Source organism: Mirounga leonina, unplaced genomic scaffold, assembly GCF_011800145.1.
Source record: "Mirounga leonina isolate KUSES-001 unplaced genomic scaffold, KU_Mleo_1.0 Mir_129, whole genome shotgun sequence".
Taxonomy (NCBI): domain Eukaryota; kingdom Metazoa; phylum Chordata; class Mammalia; order Carnivora; family Phocidae; genus Mirounga; species Mirounga leonina.
Genome location: NW_023270323.1, coordinates 16,456,702 through 16,477,601, shown reverse-complemented (window position 1 = coordinate 16,477,601; position 20,900 = coordinate 16,456,702). Strand labels below are relative to the sequence as shown.

General features: G+C 36.4%; 1 protein-coding gene across 1 annotated transcript in view; it reads left to right on the top strand.

Annotated features, from left to right (window-relative positions):
• CFAP299 (cilia and flagella associated protein 299) overlaps positions 1 to 20,900 on the top strand; it is a 565,449-nt gene that overhangs the window by 461,082 nt on the left and 83,467 nt on the right. The window contains exon 4 of the mRNA XM_035004699.1: positions 18,075 to 18,217. Coding sequence (XP_034860590.1) covers positions 18,075 to 18,217 — 143 coding nt within the window. The remainder of the gene's footprint in view (positions 1 to 18,074; positions 18,218 to 20,900) is intronic.

Sequence of the window (20,900 nt, the reverse complement as noted above, 5' to 3'; positions counted from 1 at the left end):
GTTATATGCAAACAATGAATCATGGAACACTACATCAAAATAAATAAATAAATAAATAAATAAATAAATAAATAAATAAATAAATAGGAAAAAAAGCGCAATCTATTGAGAACAGGGATCTTATTTTATTCATCATTTATCACCAGTTTCTAGAACAGTGACTTGCTCATGGACTGTCAATAAATATTCATTACATGTGAGAATGAATGAATGGCCTGAAATCTTCCAGGAATAGTAGGCTGGTCTTGGATGCTTGGGTGGCTCAGTCAGCTAAGCATCTGGCTTCGGCTCAGGTCATGATCCCAGGGTCCTGGGATTGAGTCCTGCATTGGGCTCCTTGCTCAGTGGGGAGCCTGCTTCTCCCTCTGCCTGCTGCTTCCCCTGCTTGTGCTGTCTGTCTCTCTGACAAATAAATCAATAAAATCTTTTAAAAAAAGTAGTAGGCTGGTCTCCACCTATTCCCCTTCCCATATCTCTGGAATTTATTCAGCACTGAATAATAATGTTTAGAACTTTGCTACCTTCATAGCAATGATCCTTTATATAACCCTTTAACTTAAGAGATGGTCACCCTGCATTTCACCTTCCTGGTAACACTATAGTCTTCCCTTGTGCATTTGCTCCCTGTTTGCTGGGTGGAGCACCATCATCTCTATTTTTGGATGAAGGAGGGAGAGGTGGGAGACTTAGTAACCCTTAGATAGACCCTAGAGCTCCCACCAGAAGGACCTCACTTCCAGGCAGTGTCACTTGGTGATATCTGGTCCCAGAAAACATGAAGACATCTCTAAATTCGTAGAGTTTCTCTTATGTCCTTTAAGCAATTTCTACAACTGTTGTTTTCACACTGTTTTACCTTTACATTCTTCATTTGTTCATTACCATGCCATTCCTCATAATCCTGCTTATTTTTTCCCACTCTCATTTGCATTTTTTATACCCCTCAATGGAATCCCCCAATAATTTAAGCAAGAAAATATAGCAATCAAAATGAATTTCTGTCATGCCTAATTTCCTTAATTCAAGTAGCCATTCATTTATTTACTCAGCAAATAGTTAATGAGTGCCTAGTATACTGTGTCATATACTGTTTAAACCCTTGGAATATACTAATGAACAGGATAAAGTCTCTGCCTTCAAGTAGCACACGTTCTGGTAGGTGTTGACAGCAATAAATAAAAATATGTATTATAAACACATATAATATGTTGAGACAACAGATCTATTTTGATTGTCCATCTTTATTCTTAAAGCTTAAAATTTTGTTTCATTGTGAATAGGCATGATATATATGAATTCTGAATGGTGCCTTAATTAAATCATGATTTAGTCAATACACTGTAGTTTAGTCAGTAACAATTGAAATATGAGAAGAGTTCACCATGTCCCATCATTCTTTTTGTCCCATCATTTTTAATTTGAGAGTTTTCTTATAAAAAATGGATTAACTTGAATAAGTAACCAATATACTGATACCTCTCAAGAACATCTAAGTTCTTCCATTGTGTCTACCTCTAACCCCAAACAGCCAGCCACTTGTTATTTGTAATTTAAATGTGTGGATATCATTTTAAAGGTCTTTTTTCTCTTAGACTAAACATTTTAGAGGTCTGTAAGATCATGGGAAAAATAGTCACTTCCTTTTATCTCTACCCTAATTAGATTACAGGGTTTTAAAAGTTTCTTTTTTATTTTTTAAAGATTATTTATTTACTTATTTATTTGAGAGATAGAGAGAGAGAGACAGCACAAGCGACGGGGAGGGAGAAGCAGACTCCCTGCTGGGCAGGAAGCCTGATGCTGGGCTCAATCCCAGGATGCTGGGATCATGATCTGAGCCAAAGGCAGATGCTTAACTGACTGAGTGACCCAGGTGCCCCTAAAAGTTCCTTCATCAACTGAAGAGCTTGATATTTTATCTATAGGTTAAAGAAAAACAGTCACCCTGAACTCAAGTGGAAGCCCCCAGTGATCAAGCAAAGAAAGTGAAATAAGAATTTGAGTCATTTCTTTAGGTCCTGCACAATCGTGTATGGAAGAGAAGGTTAGGACAGTGTGAGTTTTCATAACCCCACTATGTTTTTAATTTATGCTTAGGGTTGAAGACATCCTCCTAGAGAATGTACTCGTTATCATAGCAACAATTCACTATTAATTTTGAAACATTCTTCTATGCTTGCTGGAATGCAGACTGGTGTATTAGAGGGAGCAAAGACATGAATTAATAAACCATCATTAAAAGCTCTAACTCAGCTACTTGGGCAAAATATTTAATGTTTTTCTTATATGATTAAAAAATGGAAATAAAAATGACTAACTTACTTAGCGTAAATATAAGTAAAGCCCCTGTCTCATAGAGGATTATCAATAAAGTGTGACTGTTACACTTTTACTATCAAGCAGGCAGATGACTCATGCCCATTTTGAGGTTAACATATAGGAAGTGGATAGAAGAAAGATATTTTTTACTGTTTCTTTTCCTTTGTTCATTTATGCATTTAATCAATAAACATTTTGTGTGTCTTCTTTGCTGGGCATGAGGCTTGACTGTGGAGGAACCGAGATGCACGTTAGCATTCCTGATCAGAAACAGCTCACAATCTAATAGGGGCACAAAGCAGTCAAGAGTCCAATAAGATACAGTGTGAGCATTTAGGGAAGAGATAAGAAATGGTTTGTTTGAGGACACTGCATGATAGGGCTTTGTCCCACAGAATCTTCCAAGAAGATGAGTTTCAAAGGATAGAAGAAAATGCTTAGATGGCAAAGGAATGGAAGTTTATTCCAGATTTCCAGATGGAGAGGTTGTTTGTTGTCTTCACTAGACTACGAACTCCATGAGGTCAGGGTCTTATTTTGTTCCCTATTATATCTCCAGCACCGAGGACAGCACCGGATACACACTGGTTTCCCTTAAGTATATTTGAATTAGCCCCTCCAAAACATAGTATGATTTACTCTATTCAGAAGTCTATATTAAAACACATAAATGAGGTTTTTTTTAAACTGAGAATTGTATGGAGACAATGAAAGGATTTCTTGAGATTGACAAAATTCAGTCCATAATGAGAATGATAAATAATTTATTACAAATTCATATTCAATCTACTGTAAAGCCTATCTAGTGGATTTAGATATCAATATATAGTTGCCCCTTACTAAGGAAGTGTTTTTAACCCATGATTAGCTCCTGTTAATTGATGAGTCTTTATTCTGGTTTGGTCATATCCTCTGTTGTTATGTTGCAAGGATGCTGTTATCCCACTGGGATAAGCCTTTCTTATTTCTGGTTGCATAGTCTTTGCTTGTGCCTGAAGCCCTCTGATCCAAACAAAGCAATGCACTCTGCAATGTCTATCTGCTTGCCTGTACAATGTTGCAGTCATTTTTCTGTTAGGTTCCAAGGTTTCTCTTATTCTCCTAAGCAATTTTATTCTTGCAAGATGGATGCCCCATCAATGTTGATTTTGAAAAGGAAATAAGAATTCCTTTGTTCGGGGCGCCTGGGTGGCTCAGTCGGTTAAGCGGCTGCCTTCGGCTCAGGTCATGATCCTGGGGTCCTGGGATCGAGCCCCACGTCCGGCTCCCTGCTCAGCGGAGAGCCTGCTTCTCCCTCTCCCTCTGCCTGCCACTCTGCCTACTTGTGCCCTCTCTCTATCTCTCTGTCAAATAAATAAATAAAATCTTAAAAAAAAATTCCTTTGTTCATAAGAATCACTTTGTTTTTGGAATCTGAATTGAAAACAGAACCTCCCTCCCTGCCTGCTACCCCACAAGCATAACATAGTAGTAAGAGCATAGGCTTCATAGCCAAATACTTGAGTATAAATCCCAACATTATCACTACCATTCCTAGGACCTTTGTTTTGCTACTTCAGATTCTCTTCCATTTTTCACCACCCTCCTCTCTACCCAGGGAGGCTGTTTCTATGCATGGTATCAGGGATCTATCCCCAGTTAAAGCTCCAGCAGGAAGGATTTATTCCCTTGGCCCTCTTTTTGCAAGATTTCCTACAGGTCTCTATGTCACTTGACATAAGGTCTCTTCTCTTCTCCAGGATGCTGTCAATCTATAGTCTCGCTCTTTGTTTGGGATTCTGGTAAACTCTCCCACTTGGTAGGATAAGGGGAAGACCAGTAGCAGGGATGGTGTCAATTCCACTACTAGTAGCCCCAGCTACATGCAGTATCCCTTGAGGTGACCCTGTGCATCATCCATTAGTCCCTGTGTTAATAAACAAATGTTGCCACTGTTTTCTGTTGGAATTCTTATGACACACTAACCATATGAACCTAGGCCCAAATACCTCCTGGTGCTTCAGTTTTCTTATCTATAAAATAGGATTAATAATGGCATCTATATTATAGAACTTTTGTTAAGATTAAAAATAAGAGAAAACCTTGGCACATAGTAAACACTCATGAAAAGTTACCTTTTAGCACTATTATTATTCTGTTGCAAGGTGACACTTTCTGTGAAGCATAATTAAATAAATAGCACCTTGGCAGACTATCTTGCTGGACTTCATTTAGTTGCCTCAATTCCAAAACCATGTTGGTTGCACACCTGCCATGAACTAAGAACCAGGAGAGATATGAAGCATACAAAGTTAGATAAAGCATTCAAAGTTAGATACGGTCTCCAGCCTGCAAGGACATCAAAAACTACAATATAAAGTAGTAGGTACAAAATAGAAATATTTAAAAGCTGTTATGGAAGCTCATGTGAGAAGCAGAGGAAATTCCTAAGATAATACTGAAGAGAATTTCCAAAAAATAATAGTTAATTCTGATGGCAGCCTAGAAAGAATTAAGTATAGGGAAAAGAAGACTGAACTCCCAAAGGTACATCTCAAAGAAAAATAAAAACTGACAGATTATGAATGCACTGAGGAGATGGTGGTAGTTCTGTTGAAAATTTTGGAGTGGATTAATGATAGGTTCATAGAAACTTTGGGGGTGGGAAGCCAAGGCAATTAACCTTCTAGAAAATAAAAAGTTGTTGAAGAAAGGAAAGTAATCATAGCTGGGGGAATAAATACATTGACCTCTCTGATTCTATGGCTCAGCTGTGGTAATGTTTAAATGGTACTAAAATTGTAAACATTACATAATCACTTAACCTAAAATTAAGATATTTCTCTGTTGGGGGGCTGGATGGAAGAAAAGTTTAGAAGTGGTTTGAGAGGAAAAAGGAGACAGTTAATAGAGATAAATCATCATCTTCCACAATAGGAATTGGGTAAAAAAGAAAAAAATGTTAGGAATAGAAGTATTAATATGTTATTTAGAAACAGCTAAAAAAGTTAAATGAGGTTTTTCTGAGGGATAGGTACCAAGATTAAAGAGGAGTGATGAAGATAAAACTGTATTTGAGTCTCAGAAAATACATAAATGCATTATTAAATACAAAAAAATAGCAAGTATGAAATTAAACAAATATCTTGCACAAAAGGGGTTACATGAAAACAGGGGTGTGTGTGTGAGTGGTCTTGGCATCATTGTTTGGCATCAGATAATGGGAAATCTACAATATTAAAGAGGTTATACGGGGCACCTGGGTGGCTCAGTCGTTAAGTGTCTGCCTTCGGCTCAGGTCATGATCCCAGGGTCCTGGGATCGAGCCCCGCATCGGACTCCCTGCTCCATGGGAAGCTTGCTTGTCCCTCTCCCATTCCCCCTGCTTGTATTCCCTCTCTCGCTGTGTCTCTCTCTGTCAAATAAATAAATAAAATCTTTAAAAAAAAAATTTAAAAAAAGGTTATGCTTCAGAACTCCAAATAACTGAGAAAACAAGGAGAAATACATTCAGATTTCTGCTTTAGAGAGGAAATTCTGGAATACTTTTGAAAGTAGTTGGAGTGAAGAAGAAATGGTGTCAGGGGAAGTGGTTATGACAGGTCAGTAGGGAAACAATAAGCTTGTTATATCAAACATCTTATTCAATGTTGGCAATGGTCATAGAAAGCAAGGCATGACTTGAGATATATCTTGAAGGTACGATCAAGAGAATTTGGTGATTGGTTAGATGTGGGAAGTAGAAGATAAATCAGAGTTGATGCAGAGGTATTTTGATGGTGAAGCTCTTTGCTTTTGTAGGAGGCATAATTAAAAGTGGATTTGCAGAATGATGGTATGGTTTTGCAAACCAAGATGCCTAGATTATGTCCAATTAAAATGATGTAGTAGACAATAGCACATACTATGATGAAATTCAGGGAAACTCCAAGGCTGGAGATAAAATTTTTTTTTATTAACATATAATGTATTATTTGTTTCCAGGGTACAGGTCTGTGATTCATCAGTCTTACACAATTCACAACACTCATCATAGCACATACCCTCCCCGATGTCCATCACCCAGCCACCCCATCCCTCCCACCCCCCATCCACTCCAGCAACCCTCAGTGTGTTTCCTGAGATTAAGAGTCTCTTATGGTTTGTCTCTCTCTCTGGTTTCATCTCATTTCATTTTTCCCTCCCTTCCCCTATGATCCTCTGTCTTGTTTCTCAAATTCCTCATATCAGTGAGATCATATGATAATTGTCTTTCTCTGATTGACTTATTTCGCTTAGCATAATACCTTCTAGTCCCATCCATGTTGGTGCAAATGGCAAGATATCGGTTTTTTTGATGGCTGCATAATATTCCAGTGTGTGTGTGTGTGTGTGTGTGTGTATCTTCTTTATCCATTCGTCTGTTGATGGACATGGAGATAAAGATTTTGATAAAAAATTATCCACATAAGTCTAAAGTTCATGAAAGAATAAGAAATGATACTTAAAGCTATGGAACTAGATAAGATCAATTGGTGAGCTGCAAAAATTAGACATCAGGATAAAAAAAAAAGAAGGCAAAAAAGAAAAGATTGATGAAGCAAAAGAAAATCTTGGAAATATATGATTGTCACTGAAACCAAATGAAAAAAAAATGTTCCAAGAAAGAAGAAGGTGAACAATTATGTCAAATGCTGCAGAAGTTCAAGTAAAATAAAAAATGAGAATTGACCATTGGATTTGGAAAGATGGAAGAGTAGATGTGAGAGACAGAACTATTTATCAGTGCTTCAGGAAAAAAAAAGACTGATTGTAATGGCTAAAGAGATCATGAAAATTGTAAAGAAAAGCAAAAACTTTGGACTGTAACTAGCTGTTTCTTTTTCAAATAGTAGATGATACAGCATGTTTATATGTCAATAGCAGCAATCTTACAGAAGGTAAAACATCAATGATTCAAGAGTAACAAGAGAGGAAGTGTGGTTCAATGCATAAAAAGAAAGGGCTGCCCTTGGATAGAAACCCAGATATTCCAACCCTTAAAACAGGACAAAAGGAAGAACATAGATCCATACAAAGATGCATAGACTGATGTGATGGAAGGAAGATGAGGTGGCTCTGGTCTGATTGCTTCTATCATCAAAGAGAGAATTATTCAGTGTGAGAAAGGATATAGATGAAAGTATAAGGAGAAACAATATGAAAAAAATCAGGAGTGTAGGAGGAAGGAAAAGCATATCATAGATAATTAATATGCAAGGACTATAGGTCCAATCGAGTTTATAGTCATTAATATTTGTAAGACCAGTCATAATTTTCTTTTTCCTTAGCCAAACTCAGTTGCTGCTATGCAAAAATAGAATAAAAGGAAAGTTGGCTTGAAATAATGTTGGATTTTTTTTCAGTGAGTGTAATGGAAAGATGTGGCAAGGAATTTGAAGGGATATGAATTGTGTGTATAAATGAAAAGATATGTGTCTAATTGCAATTGAATAAAAGGATATAGAATTTTAAAATAGTTATCAGCATAAAGAATTTCAGAAAGTAACTTGTTTTAGAGAATGCATAAGGATAGACATTTTGAAATGTTACATTTATGATCCTGCACCGTGGAATCTAAGCTGGATAAACAGGGAAGTGAGTATATAAAGAGCATAATAAACAGTAAAACATAGTGGTTGATCTGAAAGCGTGGTTAAATTGGGGCTTCCAGAGTATGTGAGCTAGAAAGACAGGAGATAAAGGTCAGAGAGTGGTATGCTTGAAGACAAGATTTTGTGAACATGTAGTTAAAGAAAAAAAATAGATACTCATTGTAGAAAATTTAGAAAATATCACTCTATAGAAAAACTTATATACTATGTGTGTTTGTATGTATGGGTGTGTTTCTGAAGTTATTACTTTCCCTTATCCATTTATCACTGTACCAATGATGTAAGATTTAACTAGTATAATTTTATATCTAACAGTGCAACTTCTGCTGTTTATTCTTCCTTTTTAAAATTATCTTAGATAGTATTTTTTTTTATTTTTATTTATTTATTTATTTATTTGACAGAGAGACAGCAAGAGAGGAAACACAAGCAAGGGGAGTGGGAGAGGGAGAAGCAGGCTTCCTGCCGAGCAGGGAGCCCGATGTGGGGCTCGAACCCAGGACCCTGGGATCATGACCTGAGCCGAAGGCAGACGCTTAACGACTGAGCCACCCAGGCGCCCCTATCTTAGATAGTATTAACCAGTTATTCTTCAAGGTAAAACTTTAAGTAATCAAAAAATACCCTATAGGTATTTTGCTTAGAATTTCAATACATTTATTTTATAATAATAACTTTCCTTCAGCAGTGTAGCCTCTTTGTTTAGTTTTTAATATTATTTTAGAAAAAAATTATTAAAAATGCTTGGAGGGATGTTATAATTTTTAAAAGGCATAACTTAAATAAATATTGAAAGCACAGTAGCTAGTAGATTATTGCTAGTGCTTACCATGGTATAGATATTTTGAATTGGATCAACTTAATGAGTGGTCTTAGAAGTTTCTTAGTTATCTGTCTTGGATTTTCTAAGTAATTAACAGTTTATATAAAATATAATAATTTTCTTTTCTCCTTTCCAGTATTTAAAGCTTATACATACTTTCAATATTATTTTCATTCACTAAAATTTCCAGATCATTTTGGATACTTAACAGTGAGACCAGATATTCCTAAATTATTCTTAACCTCACTGATAATGCAAAAAAGCCTTTTCAGATATGGATATGCTTTATAAACTGGGAGAGAAAAAAGTTATTAGTCCATGATTTCCCTCAGAAATCAAATCTCCAACTTACAAAATGAACAAACCAGCTACTTGCCTAACTCCTAGGTTCTTTAAGGTAAGTAACTATAGATTGAAAAAAGACCACAATTCTCTACTTGGTCCTTTATCTATATAGCCCCTTTGCAATGACACTTCTGCAGCTCCTCCCTCAAGGGAAGTCACTCTCCCTGCCTCTTGAATCTGGGTTGGCCTGTGACCTGCTTTGGCCAACAGGATGCAGAAGGAAAAATGTGTTGGTTCTGAGCCCAACTAAGCCTTCAACACGAAGGACAAAGAACTTTCTTAAACATAACCCTGAGTATTGTGTGTATAAGTAAAAAGATATGTGTCGAATTGCAATTGAATAAAAGGATATAGAATTTTAAAATAATTATCAGCATAAAGAATTTCAGAAAGTAACTTGTTTTAGAGAAATGGATAAGGACACGTTTTGAAATGTTACAAAAATTGTCAGAACTTGGACTCCATTTGCAAAATCATTTCTCTTCTGAAAGGAAAAGAGGATTCCCTAAAACTAATGATTCATGAAAGTATTCCAAGAGTTTTAAAATTATAGGAGATAAAAATTCTTTCTTCGTTTGTTTCCATCAGGGAGCCTACTGACAGTCTCAGAAGGATAGCACAAGAACTTAGCTTGTGTGACAGTTCTCACTCCTTGAAATGGATGTTTCAGTTTTAGCAACATACTGCTTACTATGCCTTTTCTTTTTTCCCCAAGTGACTTTGGCTTCACTGTTGAAAAAGTCCCATTTCAATGTATCAGGTTTATGTCTCCTCATTAGTGTTTGGCAAGAAAAATCAGGCAACACATGTACTCAACTCATAACAAGTTTATGAATTTGTATTTTAATCCACTTCTGGGACAAGACAAGCAGCCAGAGATCCAAATGATATATTAATGGTATAAATTGTACTTTAATTCATCTTTTCCCAGCACATGAGAAGTAATGTGGACCTAACTAGGCATTCCATAAGTCTTTTCAACTAACACTGGTTCACACTTGAGGTCATAGACATCTCAGTAAAATCTCAGATTCCACATTTTCCTTGGTGTCTGAGCCCCTGCTTCAATATCAGGAATACTTGTATCTTGATATCTATCAAAGGCTTGTTTTTGTGTTTTTGTTGTTACAAAAACTAGTATTTTCTGCCCAGGTTGCAAATAAATGTAAACCAATATTCATGGCTTCAAATAAATATCATCTGATTTGCTGAAATACTTGTGTTGGTTATACTTTGACTTATTCTAGAGAGGATTAAAAGGTTTTATCTAAGGACAATGAGCATTTTGGAAGTCTGCCTTTTTACAAACATAACATCATCATTTAAAAGAGCCTTTATAGTTTTCATGTATCTCCTGGGAAATTAACTGTGATAAAAAAAATGTTATTAGAATGAAAAAGACCATATATTGTATGATTCCATTTATATGAAAAATCCAGAAAAGGCAAATCTATAGAGACAGAAAGTAGATTAGTGGTTGCCTGGGGGTGGTGGTGGGAACAGGGATGACGGCAAATGGGCACAAGGGATCTCTTTGGGGTGATAAAAATATTCTAAAACTGTATTGTGTTGCACGGCTCTGCAAATTTACTAAAAATCGTTGAACTATACATTTAAAACTTGAGGATAAATTTTATGTTTATAAACTATACCTCAATAGAGCTGTTATTTTGTTTAAAAAAGCAAGTGTTATTAGAGAAACTTAAAACAATTATTTATAACATTTTATAATTCCTAGTGACACAATACAGGGCTCCACATAAGAAAGCTTGCAATTACTAAAATACATCACACCTGGGCTGAAAGAAACCTAATTCTTCAAAGGGCTCTCTTAGCCTATTCTGCCCATTCTGGATGTCAGAATCATGGCTTTATTGCCAGTTGGGTCCATCCTGAATGTATACAATAATACCTAGAAAATTGTTTAAACTTTAACTTCAAAATACATCCAAAATTTTAACTGAGAATGCTGAACGTAACAAATGAATTGAACCATGTTCAGCAACATAATTATACACACCCAGGCAATGGAATTACGATATGAGTATTCCATTTCCTTATCCCTAAGGAACTGATAAAACTCTTAACATAATATAAATACAATAGCAACAGTAATAATAAAAATTTTAAAAAGCAATAGATAATATTCACTGAGTGTTTACCATGTGCCAGGCATTGTTAAGTGCTTAGCAAAAACAGCCTCAATTCACACAAGAACCCTGAGAAGCAGGTGTTATGTCCATTGTGTAACAGAAGAAACTGAATCTTACAAAGGATAATGAATGTACCAGTGTCACAAAGTAAGTAGATGGCAGGGCCAACATTTGGATCCTAGTCTGTGTGTCCATTGTGGAGTGGTTAAAAACATGGACTTCATGGGAAGGCACCCTGGGTGTGAGTGTGGTTGCCCCATTCTCTAGCTGCATGTCTTTTGAGGTGGTTATTCTCAATGCTTTCAGCGTCTACATTTACAAAATGAGGATAATAATGCTATCTAACCATTATATATTTTTGAGAGAATTAAATAAGGTAATGAATATAAAGCTCCTAATATTTGGCTCAGAACATAATGGCTACTTAATAAATGATACCTAGTAGTATTAATAGTAGGGGTAATTAGGATTCACTTTAGACGAAAATATACATTTGATAAATGAATATATTAAAATTACTAAGAGTATTAGTTAACTAAATTCTAATTCTTGGATAATCCATATAATAAAATACAAACAAGATACAATAAGATTTCAACCAGCTGGGGTGCCTGGGTGGCTCAGATGGTTAAACGTTTGCCTTTCACTCAGGTCTTGATCTCCAGGTCCTGGGATCAAGCCCCATGTCAAGCTCAGTGCGGAGTCTGCTTCTCCCTCTCCCTCTGCCTCTTCCCCTGCTTGTGCTCTCTCTGTCTCTCTCTCTCTCTCTCTAATGAATAAATAAAATCTTAAAAAAAAAAAAAGATTTCAACCAGCCATCAAGTACTTTACAACTACCTCTTACCTCTTCTGTTTCATTATTTTTTCCTGTCACCTACACCATGTTTTTATAATGATGTATTTCTAAAGTTAAATGTTGAGTTGTAATTTCCTGACAGTCTATCACCAATTACTACACATCAATAGTTCTAATCAATTTTTTAAAATAATTTCAAGAAGGATGTTGTTTGTTAGGAATTTTTTTTTATTTTAGCAATTTTTTTTTAATTTTACTAAAAAGTCTTTCACAATATACTTTTACACCTAAGTAGCCATACTTGGAAAGACATCAATGAAGTAATTTGTTTCTATTGAAAATAAAAGAAATTATAGATACAATGATTACTAGACTCTCCCCATTGAAAAAGAAAGAGCATTTGCATATTGCTTACAAATTGGGTTCATAGGGCAGAAGGCAAGGCTCTGACAACACCTGACTATGAGCTGAGCGATTCCATGCAAGACAGAAGAGATTATTTTATTGCTCTACAGAGCTGAAGGAGAAACGGGAGAAAGGGAGAGGCTACAAGAAGGCTTAGCTAACTAAATGCTTAGGTCCAAGCAGGATTTTGGTCTCTTGTTTATTTTGGTTTTGTTTGTTTCTTTGTTTGTTTTGGAGGTGTTTAGTTCGGTTTGGTAGAAACTTGCTAGATTTTGCAGGAACCTACTTAGGGGCATAGGACTTATGAATATAGAGAGGAGTTAAGAATTTGAACAACACACCCAAGGACATAGACTGAACCTGGAAGAGCCCCTGCTTATACTCAGTTTGGCCTGACTTGAAGTTCTCTAGCTTCAGAAAACCCCTAGATTCACAAAAATCACAGAGCATCCATTTAACTCTCACAAGGCTGGAGAAGTGAGATTTGAGGTAATTTACAGATTCCCATAGACAATGGGCTTTAACTCATATGGGAAGGCTGTATATAATACTGTAAAATAGTGAAATTGTGGCTATATATATATATATACAAATATATATACATATAATTTTACACTATCAGTCATTTTATCCACAAGACACTGAAGAGTAAAGATGTTTGGGTACTTGGCTAAGGTAAAAACCAAGCACTCAAGCTTGTGTTTTTAATTCCTTACAATGTATATTAACTATATAATAATTATGGAATTTATCATTGATCTAAAACTTAATAAGAGATAAATTTACCATGGTGATGATGACTTGTCTATTTATCCTTGTAGTTCTATCAATTTTTTTTAAAGATTTTATTTATTTATTTGAGAGAATGAGAGAGAGAGAGCACATGAGAGGGGGGAGGGTCAGAGGGAGAAGCAGACTCCCCGCTGAGCAGGGAGCCCAATGCGGGACTCGATCCCGGGACTCCAGGATCATGACCTGAGCCAAAGGCAGTCGCTTAACCAACTGAGCCACCCAGGCGCCCCAGTTATATCAATTTTTGAGGCTGTGTTTTCAAAGGTTCATTCAAGTTTATAACTGCTCTTTCTGTGAATTGAATCTTTTATCATTATCTAGTGATTCTCCATCTGTAGGAATGCTTTTTGCCTCTGAGCTCATTTGTCTCATACCTATATGCTGATGCCAGCTCTTTTTTGGACAGACATTTCCTTATGCATATTATTTCATCAGTTAAATTTCAACCTTAAGTTTTGTATCATATTTTTTTTTACCCACTCTAAGAAGCTTTGTTTTTCAACTTAAACATTTGGCCATTTACACTAATTGTACATACTTAATTATTTTAATTTATTACCATGTGTATCAGTTCTCTAGGGCTACCATAACAAAATAGCACATACTGGGTGGCTTAAACAACAGAAATTTATTTTCTCACAATTATCGAAGCCATTAGTCAAAGATAGATCAAGATGTCAAAGTCGGCAAGGTTGGTTTCTTCTGAAACCTTCCACCTTGGTTTGCAGGTACTCCTTTCTCACTGTGTCTTTACATGGTCTTTCCTCTTCATACAAACCCTTGATGTCTCTCTGTGTGTCCAAATATCCTCTCCTTACAAAGTCAGATTGGCTTAGGGACTAATGGGCCTGTTTCAGCTTAATAACTTCTTTAAAAGCCCTATGTCCAAATACATTCTCTGAGATATTGAGGGATAGGGTTTCAACATAGGAATTTTGAGGGGACACAATTCAGCCCATAACACTATCATTACATTATCTATTTTTTTATATATTTACTACTTTCTTTGATTATCATTCTATTCTTTATCTCTGACCTTTCAGTTAGATTCACTTTGTTTTGGCTGAAGTACTGTTGACTCTTCAACAATATAAGGGTTAAATGTACCAACCCTACCACAGAGTCAAAAATCTGCATATAACTTTTGACTCCTCAAAACCTTAACTACTAATAGTTCACTGGAAACCTTACTGATAACATAAACGGTCAACTAACACATTTTATATGTTGTATGTATTACATACTGTATTCTTACAATAAAGTAAGCTAAAGAAAAGAAAATATTAAGAAAATCATAAGGAAGAGAAAATACATTTACAGTGCTATACTGTATGAAGAAGAAGAAGATAGTAGGAAGGGAAAAATGGAGGGGGGGAATAGGAGGAGGAGATGAACCATAAAAGACTATGGACTCTGAGAAACAAACAGGGTTTTAGAGGGGAGGGGTGTGGGGCGATGGGTTAGCCCAGTGATGGGTATTAAGCAGGGCACGTATTGCATGGAGCACTGGGTGTTATACGCAAGCAATAAATCATGGAACACTACATCAAAAACTAATGATGTGATGTATGCTAACATAACATAACAAAATAAAATTTTAAAAAAAGAAAAATATATATATCCACATGTAAGTGGATCCATGTAGTCTGAACCCATGTTGTTCAAGGGTCAACTGTACATCCTCTAGGATTTCTTTGAGTAAGAGTCTTTTATCAGTCAAGGCTCTCATTTTTTGGTCTGAATATATCTATATTTTGCTCACTAGAAAGATATTTTCTCTGGGTTTATAATTTTGGAATCACTCTTCTATTCTCTGGACACATTACAGATTGTTTTCAACCTTTTTTGATTTCTCTGCCCTATGTTGACGCAGTAAGTCCTATTAGTCTCTCTACCTGAAAGGATGGATTTTGTCTCCTGTCACCTCCAACTGCCAAGATCATGAAAACTTTGCTAAGATTCCCTGTGGTTGGGCATATGCCTGCAGGACAAAGATGGCTCTAGGGCTCTGCTTTCCTTTCTGGGAATCTATTTTCACTTCGTTTTTAGACTCTAAGTATTCCTCATTTTCTTGACAGTGCATCAATGCATGTTACAAGTTGCTTTTTAGATTTTATCCAGAATTTATTTTTGCTTTCAGCAGGAAGATCATTTACAATATTTGGTATGCCATTCTGCTGAAAAAATAAGGCTGGTCCATCTCATTTAAAAAGAGACAAAGACAGAGGAGGTTTTGTTTGTTTGTTTTTCTTTTTCTGTTAATAGAGGTCCATTTTAGGTTTGCCTGGGTGGTTGGTTAAGTGTCTAGCTCTTGGTTTCGGCTCAGGTTATGATCTCAGGGTCATGATATCAAGGCCTGTGCTGGGCTCTGCGCTCAGCTCTGAGTCTGCTTAAAATTCTTTGCCCACCTCCCTCCCCCCTCTGCTCCTCCTCCCATGTTCTCTCACTCTAAAAAGTAAATAAATAAATAAATAAATAAATAAATAAATAAATAAATAAAATCTTTAAAAATAGAGTTCCATTTTAAAAGTAGAGGACTTATTTGGGACCTTTTTTCCTCTATGTGCCTGCGTGATTTGCCTTAACATCAGGAGCAGCCTTGATGGAATAAAGATTTCAAGTACCTTTAGGACTGCATATGAAACTTTGATAGTTCTAGCACGTGGCCTTGATTAAGCCGGGATGGCAATATTCAGTATGGGTTTAGTAGTGTAAGAGTCTCAAGAAGTCTCTGAGTTACTGTCCCTTTAGAATTTGTGCTGTAAAAGCTAAAAACTATGTGGCTGAAAGCATGGAGAAATCTATAGAATTTTAACTTGTCGTTACGTGGTGGAAACGAGAAGAACCGAGGACCGAATCTACGTAAGACTGAGCACAGGAATGACCATGCTAGCTCCCTGAGCCATATCTATGGGAAATGGCACTAAGCCATCACCACCCTTCCTCTCCTTAAGCCAAGGACATGCCTCAGAATCCTTCTCAGCACGGTATCTTCAGCACCCAGTGCCAAACAACCACAGGAGGCAGGAAGATGCAATTTAGCAAAATAACGACTAACAGTACCTTGTGGCTTGTTCTTGTGTTTTTCAATTGGGACACTGTTAGCAACATGTTTTCTTAAGTGCAGAGGGGAAAAGAATTCTTTCAGTTTTCTCAGTTCACCTTTTTGGAAGCTCTGTTAAGGTAACCCACCCTAGTACTTCCTGTAATTGACTACACAGAGACCTAGCAAGTAACCATCTAGTGATTGCTGGAGAGAAAAAGGAAGGCTTGTTGACAGTTTCTTCCAAATGTAGAACTTTGCCATGAAATTCTGCACTTTGAACTAGATCTGGAAATACAGTAAGAACTTTCCCAGTTATAATAGGTTTTCTTTTGTTTTGTTTTGTTTTGTTTTTCTCTTAGAACTCGAGATCAATGTCTGTTGGCTTGATAGAGAAAAGACAACAATTCTTCCATTTGCCCGAGCTGGTTTCCACTTAGGGGCCTTGGTGCCAGTTGTTCCCTTCACCTGATAGGCCCCTGTTCTAGATCTTTACATGCCTGACTCTTTCTCATCCTTCAAGCTTCAAGTGTTGGTTTAAGTTAAAATTTTTAAAAATTACAAAATTACAAAATTAAATGAAAATTAAAAAAAGACCTCCTCAAGGTCTTTTCTGATTACCCAAAGTAGGCTTCACCACCAACAATTCATTCTCTAGTCAACCATGTTCTTTATTTCCTTTTAATTTTTTATTTAAATTCAATTAGCCAACATATATTACATCATTAGTTTCAGATGTAGTGTTCAATAATTTATCAGTTGTGTATAACACCCAGTGCTCATCACATCACGTGCCCTCCTTAACGCCCATCACCCAGGTACCCCATCCCCCCACCCACCTCCCCTCCTGCAACCCTCAGTTTGTTTCCTAGAGTTAAGAGTCTCTCATGGTTTTTCTCCCTCTCTGATGACTTCATTGTCTAGTCAGCCATGTTTTTTATTTGCTTTGTGGCATTTATCACTCATTGGAAGTACTTTTTTCCTTTTCATATCTCATCTGTCTCCCCTCACCAAAGCACACGTTCTGAGAGGCCAGGGTGCTTGCTGTCTTATATCCTTAGCACCTACAACAGTACCTAACATGCCTAGGTGCACAATGATATTTGTGCTGGAATTAATATGAATGAGAAATATGTACTTGCTGTTTATTTTGACTTATGGACTTAATTTGTAAGGTGACTTTATAAAGAGATTTTCATTTTATAAAGAGATTTTTTTACTCTCATGGTAATGAGAAGGGACCAGTTTATATCCCTATAACAGAAAATACATAGGAGTTGAGATGGAAAAATGATGTAGTGATTAGAGAGACAAACACATGAGCCTGGGCTTTAATCTCAATTTTTCCATTACTAGCTGTGAGACCTTGAGTGAGATACTTAGCCTCTCTGTTCCTTAGTTTTCTTATTTAAAGAAATTATGACAAAGAGAAGACAATAGGATTGGGAGAAAAGGAAATAAATTAATGTACTGCAAACACTTAAAATAATGTCTGCCCTTTGGAAGACCTCTGTAAGTTATTTATTGATATTGTCATATAAAATTACTGTAAATGCACATTATATACCTGCACAGTTAACTTTTCATGAATTTCTTCATTTGTCAGGAGTAAATAATCATACTTACTTCATAGGATCATGGTGAGGGTGAAACGTAAAGCACTGAAAATAGGGTCTGGCACATGTAATACTCAAAAACTGTAGCTTTTATTACCATATGCAATATATTCAAATGACTTATTCATTTATTCTTTCCATTCTCCATCTTTTTGTGTGTGTGCTACCAGACCGTGATCTTTATTCGTGACAGAAATTCTCATGGGCAGGAAATATCAGGATACATTGACTATGCCCACAGGCTAAAGATCGAAGATTTTGAAGTCTACTTTAGTGGAAAAAAAAGACTTCTTCCAAAACCCGCAGATATGAGGTAAATTGTATGTATTTCTCACACCTTCAGTAAGAGAACAAACTCCTCAGAGGAATGGTAAAAGATTCTTATTTTATGTTCTATATGGTGCCTAGAGTGGAATAGACATATATATATGGAATGTGGTAAGAGTGGCTTGAATAAAAAATTTAAATGGGCAATGAACATAGATGCACTTTTTCCATCAACAGTCTGAGGAAGAGAACTTTTCAGAGATGAGGTAAGTAAATTCCCAGTGACATTACTTTTAAATGATAAGTAGAGCCTAAAAATGGCTAATCTCATAAGGGTCTTGGACCACTTGGGAATTGGTCTGCTTAGGAGCCTCAAGAACAGTCCACCTAACACATTCTCCCCCCTTTTTTCTTTGGTCACCAACCAAATTACAAGCTTTTGACTAGCATGCCCTCATTTACTCTCATTACTGGCCTATTCTGGGATTCCTTCCCACTCATCATTCTTTTTATTATTGACCCCCACCCCTTCCTCTGGAGACCTCATCCTATCACATATGATCTGCTCTGTACTGTCAGTTTATTGACAGATCAACCCTTCTATCCCTTTGGTAGTAGGTCTCAAGCTAATTTTTAAATTCTATCTTTTACTTTCCATAGAATCCAGAAGTGGTAGCAGCATTCTACTTGAATTGTCCTCTATATCCAGATTATTCGACACTTGTAACAACACTCTCCTCCTTTGACAGTCCTGCTGTCTTTTATCCATCCTTATTGCTCTTATCTAAAGACTTCTTAACCCATCACCACCTTAATGGACCTACCCTTTTTCTGATCCCACCTAGATGCATGGCATGTCATTTAACTTCTCTCTGTAATAATCTCTTTTTGTGCTTTGGCTGTATCTATCTTGCTAACTTCAAAGGTAGATTGATAAGGACTTTTTTTTTTTTTTCTGCACCTGTAACTGAATTCCTGGGTTCTGCTGGAGGAAATTTTAGGAAATTTCATTAAGGTGTGGATATCCAAAAATATTCTAAAAAATATCCAAAAATATACTAACTCTTCACCACTCCCTCAAGATCTTTGTTGTCAGCTGCTGACACTGACTCCTCTCAATGTATGATTTGCCTCACAAATCACAGATTACATTGAATCTAAACATAGAAACTACCAACTGATCTGTCTCTTTGTCAACCAAAACAGACTTCCTCACTAGCCAGAGTTCCCCTCAGAGTGCCCTTCTGATTATTTTCAGTCACAATTCTGTTCTGGCCCACCATCCATGTTCAGAATATGACTTCTCCTGACTCCTGGCACACCACCATGCTATCTTGTCCATTAGCCCACCTCTCAGAGGGCCAATTTCCTGCAAACTGGCACACATTCTTCTAACACAGCAAGACCTACACTTCCCCAAGAACCATGAGGGAATATATGCCCTAAGAATGACTTGGGCTTTTTTCCGGTGACATTTCTGAAACAACATAGGCCTGACCTTAGATGACTGCACCTGTGCTTTTAGAATGTGCTATGGTGAGTGCTGTGAATTGTGTAAGACTATTGAATCACAGACCTGTATCTCTGAAACAAATAATACATTATGTGTAAAAAAAAAAAAAGAAGAAGAAGAAGAAGATAGCAGGAAGGGGAAAATGAAGGGGGGAAAATCAGAGGAGGAGATGAACCATGAGAGACTATGGACTCTGAGAAACAAACTGAGGGTTCTAGAAGGGAGGGGGGTAAGGGGATGGGTTAGCCTGGTGATGGGTATTAAAGAGGGCACGTACTGCATGGAGCACTGGGTGTTATACGCAAACAATGAATCATGGAACACTACATCAAAAACTAATGATGTAATGTATGGTGATTAACATAATAAAAAAAAAGAATTAGATTTATTTCTTGAAAAAAAATAATAGTTCATTCTTATCAAGTGAAATATTTCCTTTATAACATGCATCTAGTCTCACAAAATTTTTACAGATTCAGAGAAAAAATAACTACTTGTTCTGTTTAGAGCTAATTTATTCAACTTGTGTTTGATGCTTTCCATCCGTCTTTCACTGAAGCTATATTTCATCTGTTCCCCCTGTTTTAAAAATTCCCAAACTCACTCTCAACTGACTCCTTTATCTTGCCTCTAAACATGCTGAAGCCATGTTATTAAAAAAGGAGAATCCATTCCTATTAAAGAAAGATTATTTCTATTAAAAATCCCTTTTTTTACTCCAACTCTTGCACTGCCTCTCTTTCAGTTTTCAGCTAAGCTCCTCAAAATAATAAGTGTCTCCAATTCTCACTTCTCATGTAAGCGCTAACCCATGGTAATTAGTTGTGTGCCACCATTATTCAAATGGAACGACTCCTGCTAATATCACCGGTGACTGCCAAATTCGAAATCCCATGGACTGTTTCCAGTTCTTCTCTTACTTAACTTCTCTACAGTATTTGATTAGTGTTGATTAGTCATTATGCTGAGTAATTCTTTCTTCTCAAAACTATTCAAATACTCTTTTTATTTTCAAAATCCCTCATTGAACTCTCCCCTTGTTTATTTCATACACGTTGGCATTCATTAGAGTTCATCCTTAGATTTCGTTTCCTACCATTCATTCTTATGTTCTCCTGGGTGATTTGAACACTTTTCTAGATAGGAGTTGTTCTTATTTCATATTCAGTTACCCTATTGCTTACTTCAGAGAACCTTCTGTGTATCCCATTAGCAC